This window comes from Eublepharis macularius, chromosome 10, assembly GCF_028583425.1.
Source record: "Eublepharis macularius isolate TG4126 chromosome 10, MPM_Emac_v1.0, whole genome shotgun sequence".
NCBI lineage: Eukaryota > Metazoa > Chordata > Lepidosauria > Squamata > Eublepharidae > Eublepharis > Eublepharis macularius.
In genome coordinates, this window is record NC_072799.1 from 42,971,094 (window position 1) to 42,987,710 (window position 16,617).

General features: G+C 40.0%; 1 protein-coding gene across 2 annotated transcripts in view; it reads left to right on the forward strand.

The window, feature by feature from the left end:
* Positions 1-16,061, forward strand: part of LARP1B (La ribonucleoprotein 1B) — a 58,742-nt gene extending 42,681 nt beyond the window's left edge. For both annotated transcript variants that reach the window (XM_054990211.1, XM_054990212.1), the window contains exons 15-19: positions 5,157-5,317; positions 10,422-10,566; positions 13,404-13,513; positions 13,605-13,732; positions 14,096-16,061. In XM_054990211.1, coding sequence (XP_054846186.1) covers positions 5,157-5,317; positions 10,422-10,566; positions 13,404-13,513; positions 13,605-13,732; positions 14,096-14,326 — 775 coding nt within the window. In that variant the 3' untranslated portion in view covers positions 14,327-16,061. The remainder of the gene's footprint in view (positions 1-5,156; positions 5,318-10,421; positions 10,567-13,403; positions 13,514-13,604; positions 13,733-14,095) is intronic.
* The last annotated feature ends 556 nt before the right edge of the window (positions 16,062-16,617 follow it).

Consider the following 16,617-nt stretch of genomic DNA (forward strand, 5'->3'; position numbering starts at 1 on the left):
TCCTTAAGGGCATGTACAATCTTTACCCACCTGTGTCTGCGCCAGTGCCTCAGTGGTCACTGTCCTTGGTGCTCTCACATCTCATGTTGCCTCCATTTGAACCTATGGCTACATGCCCCTTGGATATGCTATCCTACAAGGTAGCATTCTTGGTGGCCGTCACGTCGGCCAGAAGGGTCAGTGAACTGTCTGCACTGCGGTCTGACCCTCCCTTTCTTGTGTTTCATCCCAACAAGGTGGTCCTGCGTCCCTGCCTTGAGTTCCTGCCCAAGGTGGTGTCCGCCTTCCACCTCTCGCAGGATATCTCACTGCCTGCATTCTTTCCTCAACCCTCCTCTAAGGGGGAAAAGGCCCTCCATACCCTAGACTTGAAGAGGGCCCTAGCCTATTACCTGGATAGGACGAAGGGATTCCGCTCCAGTCCTCACCTGTTTGTATGTTTTGGGGCCAAGGACAAGGGTAACAGGGCTTCCTCACAGACCCTGTCTAGGTGGATTGTGACGGCCATTAGCAAGGCCTATTCCCTGGCAGGGGTGGCTTGCCCGCTTCATGTCAGAGCTCACTCTACGCGGTCCCAAGCATCCTCTTCGGCACTCCTCAGGGGGGTGCCCCTGGTTAACATTTGTAAAGCAGCCACATGGTCCTCTGCAGACACCTTTGTCAGGCATTACGCCGTTGATGTCAATGCGGAGCAGGATGTATCTGTGGCCAAGGCTGTCTTACACTCCCTCTTTTCCTGAGGGAGTTTTTGGTATGACTTTCTTGACGTACCTGTTGGGTACCCTTGAGTGAAAGTGTGTATATATGTACCTGGGGGTGTGTATATATGTAAATATTGAGTATTTATGTGTCCTTACACAGTATTTTTACATAGATGTATATATGCATATCTATTTATTGTTGATCTTGTTTGCTTAATAAAATTGTGTTGGACTTCACCCCCGCCTTCCTTATTGTATGAAGCTTGGTACACTCCCATGTGTGGAGGCACAGAAGAACGAAGATGAAAACAGGGTTAACATACCTGTAACTTCTGTTCATCGAGTTCTTCTGTGCTGACACACAACCCTCCCTCCTACCCCGCTGTGAACTCCAATGCACAATACTGTGTTGGCTGTAACGGAAATTGGTGTTTTTAAGGTGTTATGGCTGAAGTGTGTTGGTCAAGCGGCGGCAAGGGAGAACTGAGGGAAGGGGCCGTTGGTCGCTGGAGGATCACGTGACCGTTTGGGCGGGAAAACGGTCGCTGAGGCGCGCGACAAACGGCCCCTTCGGAGCCATGGAAGCTCTAGAAAATTCTCCGGCGGCTGGCCTGCGCCTGCGCAGTCCCCATGTGTGTCAGCACAGAAGAACTCGATGAACAGAAGTTACAGGTATGTTAACCCTGTTATATCAAGCAAGCCCAAACTGTAGAGCTTGAACATGGTATATTTGCTTTCTTTGGTAACTTTACTTAAAGGTGAATTGGAAAATTTTCCCATTAAATTTCCCATTAAACTAGTACTTTTCATTAGTCTCAGTTGACCATTTGTCTTTGTAACAGGAAATAAGAACATAAGAGCCACTCTACTAGGTCTAACAGGTGGACCTTCTAGTCTAGTATCCTGTTTCCCACAGTGACCTTTCAGAAGTCTATACAAAGCCTAATGCCAGGGCACAGAGCCCAAAGCCCGTCCCCCGTTATTGATTTTAGTACTCAGCAAAACTCTGCCTGTGAACATGCAAGTTCCATATAGCCATCGTGGCAATAACCGTAAACCAGGGGTCACCAATATTTTCTTTAAGATCTGCTTCTGACTAATGAAAAATATGCTGAGCTAGTCTTCTACCACCACCACCCCATATCATCATGGCTGCTTCCACACACGTTGGATAATCCACTTTCAATACTCTTTAGTGAACATTTGAAACTGATTTTCCATGTGTGGAACAAAAAATCCACTTCTAAAGGATTACGAAAGTGCATTGAAAGTGCATTATTCAACGTGTGTGGAAATGGCCCATGTTACCATATTTTGTTCTGTCTTAGAAACACAGCATGGACAAGAAATAAAGCTATATCAGCTAGGCAGCACAGAGAAAAATCCTATGAAATAAAAAGCTGTTTAAAAATTGTAGAACCTATCTTCTCTCAATCTTTTCCTGGGTCTGCTAGAGGCTGCATGAACTACTGAGCAGCAGTCAGGGAGCTATGAGTTTAACTGTTAGTTTTATAAAAACAACAACATTAGATTTATATACCACCCTTCAGGATGACTTAACTCAGAGCGGTTTACAAAGTATGTTGTTATTATCCTCACAACAATCACCCTGTGGGATGGGTGGGGCTGAGAGAGCTCCTAGAAGCTGTGACTGACCCAAGGTCACCTAGCTGATTTCAAGTGGAGGAGTGGGGAATTAAACCCGGTTCTCTAGATTAGAGTCCCGTGCTCTTAACCACTACACCAAACAAGGGGGTCTTCTTATCTGAATTTATCTAATCCCCTTTTAAAGCTATTTAAACTAATGGTTGTTACCACATCTTGTGGCAGTAAATTCCATAAATTAATGATGCTTTGTGTCAAGAAATACTTTCTTTTGCCTGACCTGAATCTCCTCCTCATGAACTTCCCTGGATGCCTCAGAAGTCTGTAGTATATGGGATAGGAGTAAATTCTCTGTATCCACTTTCTCCACATTATACATACTTTTATAAATCTCTGTCATGTTTATTCCTCTTTTTTTGAAACTGCAAAGCCTTGAACTCTTCCACCTTTTTAGATTCAGAAGGTGTTCCGGCTCTTGATAAATTTTGGTTGGCCCTTTCTGTTCCTTTTCCAGCTCTACAATATTCCTTCTGAGAAGGGGTGTGTGTGTGACCAGAATTGTATGCAGTATTCCATATACTGGTGCATCATTGATCTGTGCAGGAACATTATGATACTCGCTGTTTTATTTTCTTCACTGCCACTTGAGCAGGTATTTCAGTTGAGCTAACTGGCATGACCCCAATTTAACTTCCTTGATTGGTCGCTGCCAGGACAGATCTTATCTGGCTATTTATAAAGTTAGGATTTTTTTGTTCCAACTGGAATCACTTTATACACATTGAACCTTAAAAAACTTCAAAGTTTCTTCGAAACATCGTAGGTTGTGATATCTATCCTGTGGTCTTGATGGGTAATGGCTTAACAGTGAGAGATGTTTTATTTAGTACTTTAGTTACAGCAGCAATGTTTCTTCACAAAGTTCCCTATGACCATTCAGGTTTCTTGGAGTTAGCTTAAAACTGTTTTCCCTTCACAATAGACCCAGGGTCCTTTTCAAACCACCTTTAGAAAATGGGCAAGAATAAATCTTCTCCTCAGAAGATATAAAACCTTTCTTCTTTTGGCTTGTAAGGGAGTTCTTAGCCCACTACCCAATAGGGTTGCCAGTCCCCTGCTGGGGGCAGGGGATCCTCCGCTCCACCCCCTACCCACACTTACCTGGTGGGTGGGGGGGGAAAGCAAGGGAATGTGCCTCCCAGGGCATGCTCTTAGGTGGCATAGCATGCTCTAGCACACCACAGTAGGTCCATTTTGGCCCAAATTGGGCCGTTGCGGAGTGCAGGAGCACTCCAGATCCCATCACACCACCCTGGCAGCGCTCCCATGCTCTGCAGTGGCTCGATTTGGTCTGACTCTGACCCAAATCAAGCCACTGCAGAGTGCAGGAGCACTCCAGGACCCATTGTGCCACCCAGCAGTGCTCCTGTACTCCGCAGTGGCCTCATTTCATGGCCCCAGCAGCACTCCCACACTCCACAGCGACTCAATTCTGGCCAAATCGGTTCCAGTTTGGCCCGCTGCAGAGCACGAGAGCGCTCGCAGGGGTGGCATGTGACCTGCGCGATGAAATCACTTCCTGGAAGGGTAAGGGGACCTGGCAATCTTATTGCCCTATCACTTTTGCCAAAGCACTTTCCCAGTTATCTCATGTCTGTGTAAAACGGGTTTCAGCTTATGCTGAAATGTATACTTTGAATTTTTAAATAGAATTCTTCCTCAGGACAGTAATGATAAGCTAAGGCAAAAGAGTCCTCTTCCCTCACACCAAGGGGAACCTGTCTGACCTTCCCTATCAGACTCACTCACACACTCTCAACAATCCTATCAGAAAACCAACTGACTCACTTCAGACTGGTTCTAAACTGACCAATCAGAGAGGAGGGAGCAGTCTGCCGTCACTCAAGCTCTCCATTCTAAGAAAGAGTCTTTCCCTCTCAGTTCTCTGATTGCTGCACTTAAGAAACCTGCTTTCAATAGCAGTCCATCACAACTTCATTCTGAATTTCTTGTTCCATGACTTCTGTAGCTTTCTTATTTGAAATGTTGAAACATACTATTATATTTTCATTTTTTATTTAATTAAGTTTCTTGCCTAAAAAAAAGTACCATTATTAGCAGAATTGTAGATTCAGTTCTTTATTGTCATTATGTGTGCTGTGTAGTTACACTTGGTGGAATTGGAGCATATTCAGATTTTCAGGAAGAGGTATGTGATACAGTCCTCTTAGGTATATACCAGTCCAGAATGCCACTGGTAGTCTGCATCATTTAGTGTCTCATCTTGGCTAAAACTCCCTACAAGTAGAAAGCTAATATATCAGTGAAAAGAATTTGCATTTTATTTAGTTGCATGCTTGTTTGCTTCATTTATACCCTGCCTTTCTCCCCATTGGGGACACAGAGCAGCTTACATCATTCTCCTCACCTCCTTTCCATCCTAACAATAACCCTTTGAGATAGATTAGGCTAAGAGTGTGTGACCGGTCCAAAGTCACCCAACAAACCTCCATTGCAGTGTGGGTGTCTGCAATCTGGGTCTCCCAGATCCTAGTCTGACACTCTTAAACACTACACCACATTGGCAATCCTGCTGTACAGTACCTTTTTTGATATTTGTAAGTATTTAAATGTGTAGTCTTTCTTCTTGCATTTTGACATAGTAGAGACCCAAAGGAGATGTGCCATAATGTCATTCTGAATGTTTGAATTACCCCTTTATGGTGACTGTGTTGGAAACTGAAGATAAATTTATGTATTGTGCTAAATAAGAATGATCAACTTCCTGTTATCACAAAAAAAAAGTCCTGAAGAAATTTGGCAGACTTGTTTGTTTTTGATTTCCTGTAGCAGTTTAAATGCATCACCCTCTGAAGGTGCACCACTATCTGGAAGCTATGGATATACCCCTCATTCACTTCCCAAATTTCAGCACCCTTCTCATGAACTTCTAAAAGAAAATGGATTTACACAGCAAGTATACCACAAGTATCGCCGTAGATGCCTAAATGGTAAAGTCATAGTAATTTTTGTTGCTGGAAATAAGTATAACATACTAAGCTGTATTTTTTCATTGCCTTATTTACTGAGTGTGTGTGTGTTTTTAAAAGATTTAATAGATGAACAATATGCCTACATAGTTTTCTGTCCTTAGTTTCAGGAATTGTATAACATCTCTATTCATTATTATATGTGTGTGTTTTTACCAGTTGTAGCATTGCAAGAAACATAAGTATTCCAATGCTTTTTTGTTTTTTCATTTAAGTGAATGTAAACAAAATTTATATACATCTTTGTAATGGTCAGGACATTACTTGATTGAGTTTAGACTCTGCTTCCTTTCACAAGAATGGTGGACCCATTAAAATGGTTCACCACAGGTATCTAATGGATCCTGATACATTCCTTACTGTGCTTGTGGATTTCCCAGCCTTGGCTGCTGACAATTCTGTCAATGCTCTTGACTGCTCTCTGGAACAAAGAAATGGCCTGGGCTATTGACACAATTGCCCCTAAGTGCCCTCTCCTGCTAGACAGAGCCAAGCAGTCTCTATGGTTCATGGGGAAACTAATAGTGATGATGCAGGAGGGATGATGTCTAGAGTGCCACTGGCTGAAAACTCAGAGCGAGACTGGTCAACACAGCATAGAGCCCATTTTTTGGCTGTGATGGCAGGGAAATGGCAGTATTTCTCTGCTACCATTGTGTCTGCACGTAATTGTCTGGCTGGGTTGTGTGTAGTTTGAGGACTTTCACATCATGGCCCCACAGAACTGGATTCTTCTGACCACATGACAGCTCGCTATGATTAAGTTGCTATTATATTGGAGAACCGGCCAGTTTCTAGCCTGCCATTTTTGAGCAAGTCGCTTCTCCGTTCCAGGGGTTCTTGGAAGAGACTGATTTACTGGATCTGTTTCAATCTGGCTTCAGGCCAGGATTTGGAACAGAGACTGCGTTAGTAACCTTGGTTGATGACTTACTGAGAAGTAGACAGGGGGAGTGTGACCCTGATAGTCCTGCTACATCTCTCAGTGGCCTTTTATACTATCAACCATGGTATCCTTCTGAGTCACCTCTCAACCCTGGGACTAAGGGGTGCCATGTTACAGTGGTTCAAGTCCCATCAGGGTGCTTGATTAGAACTGGGGGACTCCTGTTCTACTCCATGGCCTTTGACCTATGGAGTCCTGCAGGGCTCAGTTTTATCCCTTATATTATTTAATATTTATAGGAAGCCACTGGGAGAGGTCATCAGAAGGCTTGGACTGTGGTGTCACCAGTATACAGATGATACCCAGCTCTACCTTTCTTTTCCATCTAATTCCAAGGATGCTGTTGATACTCTCAACCAGTGCTTGGTGTCAGTAATAGGCTGGATGAGGGTGAAAAAGCTGAAAATTAATCCTGACAAGGCAGAGGTTCTCTGTTTAGTAGAAAGGCTGACCAGCGATGTGAGATCTCCTTTTTCTTGAATGGGGTACACTCCCCCCCTGAAAAATCAGATTTGTAGTTTAGGAGTACTTCTTAACACAGCAGTCACCTTAGAAAGCCAGGTAGCTACAATGGCTTGGAGTGCATTTACCTTTCCTTTCCTGGTACAGCTCTTTTGGCCATAGTCTTAAGCCTGATCCTGCATTAACAAACACAAACTAAAATACTAAAACTACTATTACCAATCCAGAGGAGTTAGCCGTGTTAGTCTGTAGTAGCAAAATCGAAAAGAGTCCAGTAGCACCTTTAAGACTAACCAACTTTACTGTAGCATAAGCTTTTGAGAATCACAGTTCTCTTCGTCAGATGCGTGGAGGGTAAGAAGAAACTGGTCAGATATATAGGTGGAGAGGGGAGGGAGGAGTAGGAGTAGATGCAATCAGTAGCTTCTGATAATGAGATCAGTTGGCTTCTGATAATGAAATCAGTTACTTCTGATAATGAGATAACCATTCATAGTCTCTATTCAATCCAAGCCTGACTGAATCAAATTTACATATGAATTCCAATTCAGCAGCTTCCTGTTGGATTCTGTTTTTGAAAGGTTTCTGTTGAACTACAGTGACTTTCTAGTCCTTGATGGATTATCCTGGTAGACTGAAGTGTTCTCCCACTGGTTTCTGGATGTTGCCCTGGGTACTAGTCTGGTCCTGCCGAATGGACAGGGCCAGACTAGTACCCAGAAACAGCCTGCTCCAGGACAAACCTAAAGGAACTAACAACAGAACACCACTGGTTGTCACCTATAGTTCCCAGCTCAAACCCATCCAATGTATCATCAGTGATCTACAACCCATCCTGGAAAATGGTGCCTCTCTCAAGCCCCCCAACCTTAAACGGCGTCTCACTTACAACCATGAATCAGCTAGCAGAGTCACCAGCACAGGTACCAAACCCTGCAACAGACCCAGATGCCAGCTCTGCTCTCATATCCACCCAGGAAATACAATTACAAGACCCAATGTCATCAACTACACTATCTCTGGCTCTTACAGCTGCTCATCCTCCAACGTGATACATGCCCTCATGTGCCAACAATGTCCATCTGCTCTGTACACTGGACAAACCCACCAACCCCTGCGCAAAAGAATAAATGGACACAAATATGACATTAAAAATGGCAACATCCAGAAACCAGTGGGAGAACACTTCAGTCTACCAGGATAATCCATCAAGGACTTAAAGGTCACTGTAGTTCAACAGAAACCTTTCAAAAACAGAATCCAACGGGAAGCTGCTGAATTGGAATTCATATGTAAATTTGATTCAATCAGGCTTGGATTGAATAGAGACTATGAATGGTTATCTCATTATCAGAAGTAACTGATCCCATTATCAAAAGCTACTGATTGCATCTACTCCTCCCTCCCCTCTCCACCTATATATCTGACCAGTTTCTTCTTACCCTCCATGCATCTGACGAAGAGAACTGTGATTCTCGAAAGCTTATGCTACAGTTAAGTTGGTTAGTCTTAAAGATGCTACTGGACTCTTTTTGATTTTGCTACTATTACCAATAATAGTGATAAAACAATCTCACTCCAATCACAAAAATTTCCTAATTTTAGGCTGGATTACTAAAAGGTAGGATGCCAGTGACCTGGTAATGTATGAGTCCTTATCTGGTAAAAGAAAAGAAAGGCTCTGATTAATATTTGTGAGCTCATTCTTCTCAAGTATCAAAGTAATCCATCTTTTTCTCTCCTCACTGAAATTTGGGCATTCAATAACTAGATGAGCCAAGATGCCTATCTTCCTTGTATTACAGAAACACTTATGATCTGAAAAGGGAATTATCAAAAAGTGACCTCTCATTTCTGGAGTTAATATAGCATTCAATCTAGCAGCCAAGAAAATATCTCAGTATGGACTTTAAATATGCTGTAGTATCTGGAGGTTAGAGTCCATTGTAGTCAAGGGAACAGACCCTTTTTGCTTACTGATTTGTGCTTCTGAAATCTAGCAGCAATAGCTGCTTTTTGACCATTGACCAAACTGCATTTGCTTTGGAATGCAGTTTTCTCACTTCCTTCAGAAAGTAGTAAAATTGGAGTAAAGCCTAATTGTTCCAATCTCTGATCAACCAGCCTCTTCCATTTACTCTGGGATCTTCTCTTAATCTAAAAAGGAGTTTGGATCTGTAGTTAAAAAGAATCTTGATTTGAAATCTAAATGCATCCAGCCAAGCTAGTGATTCTAATGAAGAGATTGCAAAGCTATCTCTTGGATAGCTATGCTGGATACGCACTTCAGTAACCTGGTTATTTTTCTCAGGAATTTTAATAAAAAGGAATCAATAGTTACAGATATACCTTCGACCCACACTCCGGCACCATAAAATATCATTTGATTAATTTCACCCCAAAAGGTCTTTATAGCTGTTAGGTAATATTTCCCTCCTTCTGTATGAAAGAAATGTGTCAAGGCATTTAAATATGGTGTTATCTTGTAGGAAATGGATTGGAACTGATTTTTCCAAGATAGCTCTTAGAGAATGTAATGCCTAAATATCTAAATGTTGTTACTTGTTCATTGTTGGTATCTGCCATTCTCCAGTCCTTTTTCTTCGGGCGGCATCCTCTTGCAAGTACATTTACCTAGCTTCAGCTAGTGTGTCAGCTGCATCCATTTCTGATTCAGTCAGATCTAGCCACAGTGATCCATGCCTTAGTTATAGCTTGACTGGACAATTGCAATGTACTCTACTTGGGACTTGAAGGGTGTTCGGAAGCTGCAGCGAATGCAGAATGCTGCAGCTAGATTACTGGGGGGGGCCAGCTTTTGGAAATATGTGACCCCGATATTACAGCAACTACATTGGCTACCAATCTGCTTCTGAGCCCAGTTCAAGGGTTGGTTCTGTCGTTTAAAGCACTACATGGCTTGAGACCAGGGTATCTGAAGGACCATCTTCTCCCATCCATTCCAGCCTGGGAGTTGAGATCATAGAGAGAGGCCCTGCTGACTGTCCCATTGACTAGAAAAGCTCAGTTGGGTATGTGGGAGAGGGCTTTTCGGCAACAGTCCCACAACTGTGGAACAATCTTTCCATGGGGTGCCCCTGCCCCCTTACTCTCTAGCTTTGGGAGGCAGCTGAAGACCTTGATTTAGGACTACTTTTTAATGTATTTTAATTGTAAAACTGCTCTTAGTGGTGTTATGTTGCCCTGAAGGGCGGTATATAAATCAAATGTTGTTGTTTTTAACTGCTGTTTTTTGATATTTTCACTGTAAGCTGCCTTGAAGAATTTTGGAAGAAAGGCAACTAATACATATTTTAAATAAATAAATTTATGCTCAGTTACTTTGAGTGTGTTTAGGTAGCAGAAAAAGCAACCTCTGAGCAGCAGAAAAATTCCTACCATTATGTGTTAGAAAAGTTGAATGTAAAATATATTATTTTTGAAGTTCGTTAATGCATTCCTTGCAGCATCAAAAGCAGGTTTTGAAATATATCTAAATTTAAAACATGACTTTAACATTTCAAGTAACTTTTTTGAAGCAGATGTCTAAGGTGTGTGCTGTTTGTGTTTTTTAGCATAGTTTAATATTAAACTGTGTTTGGCAGTTAGTAGCATTATACTTGTTAACTAGGTCGTCTTGTACTTTTCCTTCTCCAGAAAGGAAACGGTTGGGAATTGGTCAGTCTCAAGAAATGAACACACTTTTTCGCTTCTGGTCTTTTTTCCTTAGAGACCATTTTAATAAGAAAATGTATGAGGAGTTCAGACAACTTGCTCTAGATGATGCAAAAGAACACTACAGGTAATATTAGATATATTATTAGATCTGTAAAGTAAGACATACAAATACAATAACAAAGTGCTAACTTGTGTAACTGTAGTGGGAGTTGTTGCACTGCTTGGTGCTGCCCAAACATAAGTATACCCTGGTAAAGGGTATCTGTTAGAACAAAAATAATAGAGCTGTTAACTTTTGAGTATGAAGCTCAGATGATCAGACCAAGTAATTTCAGGAGTCTGAACAGATGGAGAGTGGTTGAATACTGTTTTCTTTATTGAGTAACGTTTTTTTGGATAATCAAGCTATTCAGTTCTCAAAAGCACATGTAGGACTAATCTGTAAAAATTTGGTGATGTTATGGTGGCCAATCCATCTAATAATACATCTTATTTTGGACAAGGTGATCAAAAGGAAGTACAAATAAGATGCATTTTTCTTCTAATGTTTGAAGTTGTTGCCTTATCTTTCTCCATCAAGGGAGATATGTACACATCCTACTTCTTCCAACCATGGCCCACTTGATCTTTTTGGGAAGTCCATAAGAGAGGGATGAAGACAACTGTAACTTGCATTCAGGGGCATACTGTGTCTGAATTGGGATATTCTATTTAACTGCTGAGGCTAGCAGTTACTGATAAACTGATCATCCATAAATTTGTCTGATCTGTTTTAAAAGCCATCTAAGTTATCTTCCATCACCATCTCTTGTAACTTCAAATTCCATAAATTAATATTTTGTGAGAAGAAGTGCTTTTGTCTGCTCTGAACCTACTTTCATTGGGTGACCCTTAGTGTTGTCTTTCTCTGCTTTGTAATCCACTGCTTCCTCCATCATCACTGTATCTAATGGTTGAAGGGCTGACCCTCCTACAGATGATAGTCAAATCTTCACAATCAACCTAGTCATCATGACTATGGTTTCTCTACTACTGGAGAAAAAATGAGGGAACCCACAGCTTTGAAAGAAAACCTTAACTTTCTTATAGAATACTAATTTGGGAATTCAGAATGTTCTCTATAATGTATGTGCATGTGTAGACTTTGCAAAAAGCAAAGCTTGGAGTTCAGAGGGCATTTTGGTTTGCCTTCGTAACGCAGAACAACATGCAGAAATTGGCAGTGACTTGCAGGAAAAGGGGAGCAGTATTGAGGTGATCCAGAGTCCAGATTTTTTAAAGGATTTCATTTTCTCTTGAATATGTACAGATCCCCCTCTTCCCTTTTTTGAACTAAAGTGCCTCAAACACATAACCCTTTCTTTGTAGGAAAGGCATCCCAGTTTCTTACTTTTGATTGCCTTTTTGCCTAGTTCTCTCAAATCTGTAATACCACTTTTGAGATCATCAGTGAAAACCATGCATAGTATTCTAAATGTGGCCACATGATATTATCCAAAGGCATGGCTGGTGTTCAATTCCTTTCCTGATAATTTTTAACATGGAATATTCCTTTTTCATTGCTGCTGCACCTTGAATTGATGTTTTTATTGAGCTATTCTCCACAACCCCAACTCTTTTCTTGTTAGTACTTGTCTTTTGAAATCCTTCCTGTTGATATTTGAAGCTATACATTTTTCTCTACTGTGAATTACCTTGCACTAACTTCCATTCCCATTCTGTTGCCTTTTCATTCATTTTATGGAAATCCCTTTAGAGCTGCCACCTTCAGATTATTTTTCGCCTCAATTCCAGTTTGTGAATATTAATTATCTTTTGGGATAGAAAGACAATATGCAAATTTAAAAATAAATAAATAGTTCTAGTTTCAGTACAGCTTTCTGGGATGCCCAGCTACTTTCTCCATTCTATTGTGAAAACTGTCAACTTATTCATAACCTTTGCTTCCCATGATTGTTTAGTTAACTCAGGAGCCTTTGATGAGGGACTTTCTGGAAGTTCAAAGGTTAGTCTCTATGCACTAAGGTGCTGGAGGAAGTAGGCTTTTCTGTGCCTTACTGTAGCAACTTTATAATGAAAGGGACTCTGTGGGGCCCGCATAGAAAATAACTCACGTAACATGAGCAGCTGAAGTGAGGTGGAACTAGCAGGCAAAATTAACCTATCTTCTGTCAGCATTTTTTTTTTGCTATTACAAGAGGCTGTGGAGTTGTGATGAGGTCTCAAGGGTTAGTGCAATTCTTGTCTCCTGGGAGAGTTCCATAACCTAGAAGCAGCTGCTGAAAGGGACCTCTGACAGATCTCCACAGCCTAATTTAAGATTAGGTAGGTTCCCTCAGGAAAGAAAGTTTTATGCAGGACTGTAGTGTGGTTGGATAAGAATTACAGTAAGTTCCAATTAGAATTCTGTAGCTGCATTTTGAGCTAGCTGAATTTTCCAAAATGTATTCAAAGACAGCTTCGTGTAGTATGCTATAGTCAAATCAGGATGTCATGGAGATGTGTAACAATGGCTTGGTCAGCTTTTTTTCAGGAATAGTGCAGCTAGGAACCAGCATAAGCTGAAATAAGGCATTCCAAACAACTTTTGTCACGTGACTGTCAAGGAAATCAAGGAAGACTCATACATACATGTTCTTTTAGAGGTACTATAATCCCTCATTGGTCTGATACAGCAAGGCTGTTATGTTCTTGATCATACATGGTAAAGTCATTTATCCCATTTGCAAACTTTAACCCTCCTTATTAGATCTTGAGTGTTCTTTTATAACATGATCTGTTGCACTGTGACACTCAACAAGGAGCAAGGCACTGGTTTATACTAACTCCTCTTCTTAATCTTCAGTGGGCTTGAATGGCATGCAGCAGAAGAAATTAGGGCTTGAAAATTGAGGTGCCTGAATAAGTTCATTGTGTATAAAAGTTGTTGTCTTCATTTTTGTAATCTTCTCTGTTCAACAGATATGGTCTGGAATGTTTGTTCCGGTTTTACAGCTATGGATTGGAGAAAAAATTCAGGCAAGAGATCTTCAGAGATTTCCAAGAAGAAACTAAAAGAGACTATGAATCTGGTAATGCCTTGTTTCCTAATGATCTCTCAAGATAATACTTTATTTTGTTCTTATTTTTGTAGATATCTCAATGTAATATTTTTATTACTAGGTCAGCTATATGGACTTGAAAAATTTTGGGCCTATCTAAAATATTCACAATCTAAGACTCCACCTGTTGATGCCAAACTTCAGGAATATCTCTGTAACTTTAAAAGATTGGAAGACTTCAGAGTTGATGTAAGTAATAAAGATCTTTTGAGCAAGTAGTATGCCGTCTTAACTGAATTATTTAAGCTACCTACACAAAATCAAAATTAATGTAAGCTAACCAAAAAAGTTATGTTCAAAATCTGGAGAGGCTTAAATTAGCTTGGAAATTTTATCCGCCTTTTTTGGACACCTCTGTTTAAACCTTTTTTTTAAACAAAAAAAGTATCATTATTGGGATTTGAACTGATCACTTTGCTATATGAAACTCTTCTGGGTGGCAATGATTCTTGTATATATGTCTTATTGCTGCTTTATGATTTGAGAATCATGCATTCTTAACATAGCTATCTAATAAGCAATGTTCCTGTTACAATTTGCTCATTCTTTCAGCCTCCTATTGGTGAAGAATTGGGGAGGAAAAGGCATTCAACTGGTGAGGAGAATGATCATCATCGACATCAGACCAATTCTTCCAAAATCCTTGCTGGTAATTCCACAGCTGCCTCTCAGGCTCGAGTCCCAATAAACTTTCCCACTGCAAATACTGTACAGGAGTTGAGTAACAGCATATACCAGAACAATACTGCCACAAAATCAAGAAGTGACATAGCTGAGCAATAGACTCTCAGTAAGCTTGAACCTTGAGATCAACTCCTAATGCCAGTATTTTAGCTCAAAGATCTTCAGGGAGAGCTATTTTAAAGCTTGATTAAAACAAATGTATAGGAAAACAAAGGATTGCATTTGCTTTCTCACAGAATTAAGTACTTGCCCCTAATCAATTGTACTGGGCTTTGGGATCATCTAAGAGAACCTAAGGAAATATCTTGGTCTTAGTGGTGCTTTTCCTGACCTACTGTTTACAGAAACTCCATTCCAGTACAATACACACAGATATTTGGGATGCCTTACATTTCAGCTCATACTTCTTCAAGAAGTTATGAGGTACTTTTGCAATGTAAAGCCTTTTCTTTTCATTCGAAGTTTCCATTATTTTTACTTGTAAAATCCAAAAAGAGAGGACATATTTTTTAAAATATAGAGAGGATTTAATTTGGTAAATGCATATATAACTACATCTCTTTTGTTTTTGTAACATGCACACTCCACAATGTATAGGATTGTGCACATTTCTTGGGTGATGAATTCCATTCAGTTATTTTGCTGTCTGGTTTTTTTATTTTCAGGACCTCTTTAATTTTGGGCTGCGTGGGGAGTTTTGCATTATGCATCAGTCTATTTGGTTTGCAGGAAGTTTTCTTTTATGCTGGTTCTTATTTGTACTTGAGCAAAATAGATTAGAGGGAAAGGGTAAATTATAACTGCATTGTCACAAATTTAATAAATTACTGTTTGAGAAGGCAAATAAAATGGTAGATAGCTCTCTAATCACCCTCCAGTTAACAGGGGTACTTGCATTTTCCATTCAATTTCTCTTTTCCATATAAGTAACTCATACTGCAAGAAGGATAATTTTAAAGTATATAATTATAATTTTAATATTTGACACAGTTTCAAATGGAATTTTTAAAAATCTAGCACTCTTATAAAAAATGTCAGTGCCAGAATGAGTGTGAATGAAGCTAAATATTATCATCTGCTATCCAAGACCAACTGACTTTAAATTGGTCAAGACATCACTTTCCTTAAATGTAAATCTTTCAAAAAGTTTGTGTTGGGGGGTGGAAGATAACTGGATATATCACCTGTAATTTCTTAATAGTTTCAGTTATTGAGATTTTAAAATGCTTAGACTAAGGAAATGGAATGCCTCCATAACACCGAAGGAGCAGTAGGAATAGTTGTATTTGTACTGTATACAGCAAGCCAGTGAAAAATAGCAACCTTCAGGTAACTTTCTACAATCCTAACACTGTTTGCCTTACTGGGAGAGAGCCTAAGTGACCCAACATTAATTTTAATGAATTTCTATGGCAGATATAGTTGCAATCCATTACATTTTTCTGTGATGCTGCCTTGTGTAACTGAACAATTATGAATCTGTGCATATTTGCATTTGAGTGTCTGGATTTCCCAGTAATTTATACACTCACATTAGCCTTTTAGAACGGCTCTGTTTTGAAATTAAACTAGGAATTAATGACACACATTTTATATAGCATCTTTTCTGAAGTTATACATCTCAAACCTGTGTTCAGTCTATGCCACCTCCTCTGTGAAAATGATGCAATTGTAAATTTGGATTTGAACTGTATATAAAAGAAATATATTTACTTTCATTTCTTTGAATGAAATGTGTTGCATATTTAGCATTTAGTATGTATAATTTGTGGTATATTTGCAGATTTTATAAAAACACAAAAATCATGTAGTGTATGGTTTTTAAGAAATTTTCTTTATTAGTATGTGGTGATTTTATTGTAGTTCATCTGAATGTTTAGTTTGGTACTGTAGTGAAAAGGGAATAATTTAAAAATATATAGTGCACAAAAGAATGTGAAAGTATAAAACCAACACTGCTGGCAGCTGCCACCGAAATAACTTTAATCAGTAGCCAATCAGAAGTACCGCTGGGCAGGAGCTCCACCCACTTTTCTAAACACATTAAACAGGCACAGGGCAAGGTGCAACATTAGGAATATGCCTTAGACTTAGAGCTTTCTGCTTCTTGTGACAGCTGTTGGCTTTGACATCTTCTAGTTGATTAGAAACAAAATGAGTTTAGGAAATTAATGGGAAAAGCTATCCTGCTTTTAAATAAGTGACTAGTTTGCATAACTGTCACTGGAGGCTTGCTGAACCTCCTATTCATGCTCCCTGTGTAAGAGTACAGATTGGGGGGGGGTACATTTGCCTTGATGATCAGAAGTAGCATTCTGTCATAGCAATGGAAGGGCTATTCACACACGTTGCTCAAAAATTCCAAATTTTGTGTGGTGAAAACTTCAGTT